At 66.9% G+C, this 248-nt stretch overlaps 1 protein-coding gene across 1 annotated transcript in view; it reads left to right on the top strand.

The window, feature by feature from the left end:
• The window catches only part of DTX1 (deltex 1, E3 ubiquitin ligase), a gene marked incomplete at its 3' end in the record, with an annotated part of 7,142 nt that extends 6,988 nt beyond the window's left edge, over nt 1-154 (top strand). The window contains exon 7 of the mRNA XM_010179687.1: nt 40-154. Within this exon, the coding sequence (XP_010177989.1) occupies nt 40-154 (115 nt within the window). The remainder of the gene's footprint in view (nt 1-39) is intronic.
• Between the last annotated feature and the right edge of the window lie 94 nt (nt 155-248).

Here is a 248-nt window from a genome sequence, read left to right as displayed (position 1 = left end):
GAACCCCCGGCTTGGGTGGCCCCCACCCTGTGGTACCTGCTCACCCCATTGCCCTCCTGCCCAGGGCCCGGAGCACCCCAATCCCGGCAAGAAGTTCACGGCGCGTGGCTTCCCCCGGCACTGCTACCTGCCTGACAACGAGAAGGGCAGGAAGGTGAGTGCCCCCCAGCACCACGGGGGGGGTGAGAGGGGATGGGATGGGGTGGGATGGGGTGGGATGGCATCGGGTGAGAAGGAAATGGTAAGGT

This window comes from Mesitornis unicolor, unplaced genomic scaffold, assembly GCF_000695765.1.
Source record: "Mesitornis unicolor isolate BGI_N332 unplaced genomic scaffold, ASM69576v1 scaffold34052, whole genome shotgun sequence".
Classification (NCBI taxonomy): Eukaryota; Metazoa; Chordata; class Aves; order Mesitornithiformes; family Mesitornithidae; genus Mesitornis; species Mesitornis unicolor.
This window is presented reverse-complemented; position numbering and strand designations above follow the sequence as displayed.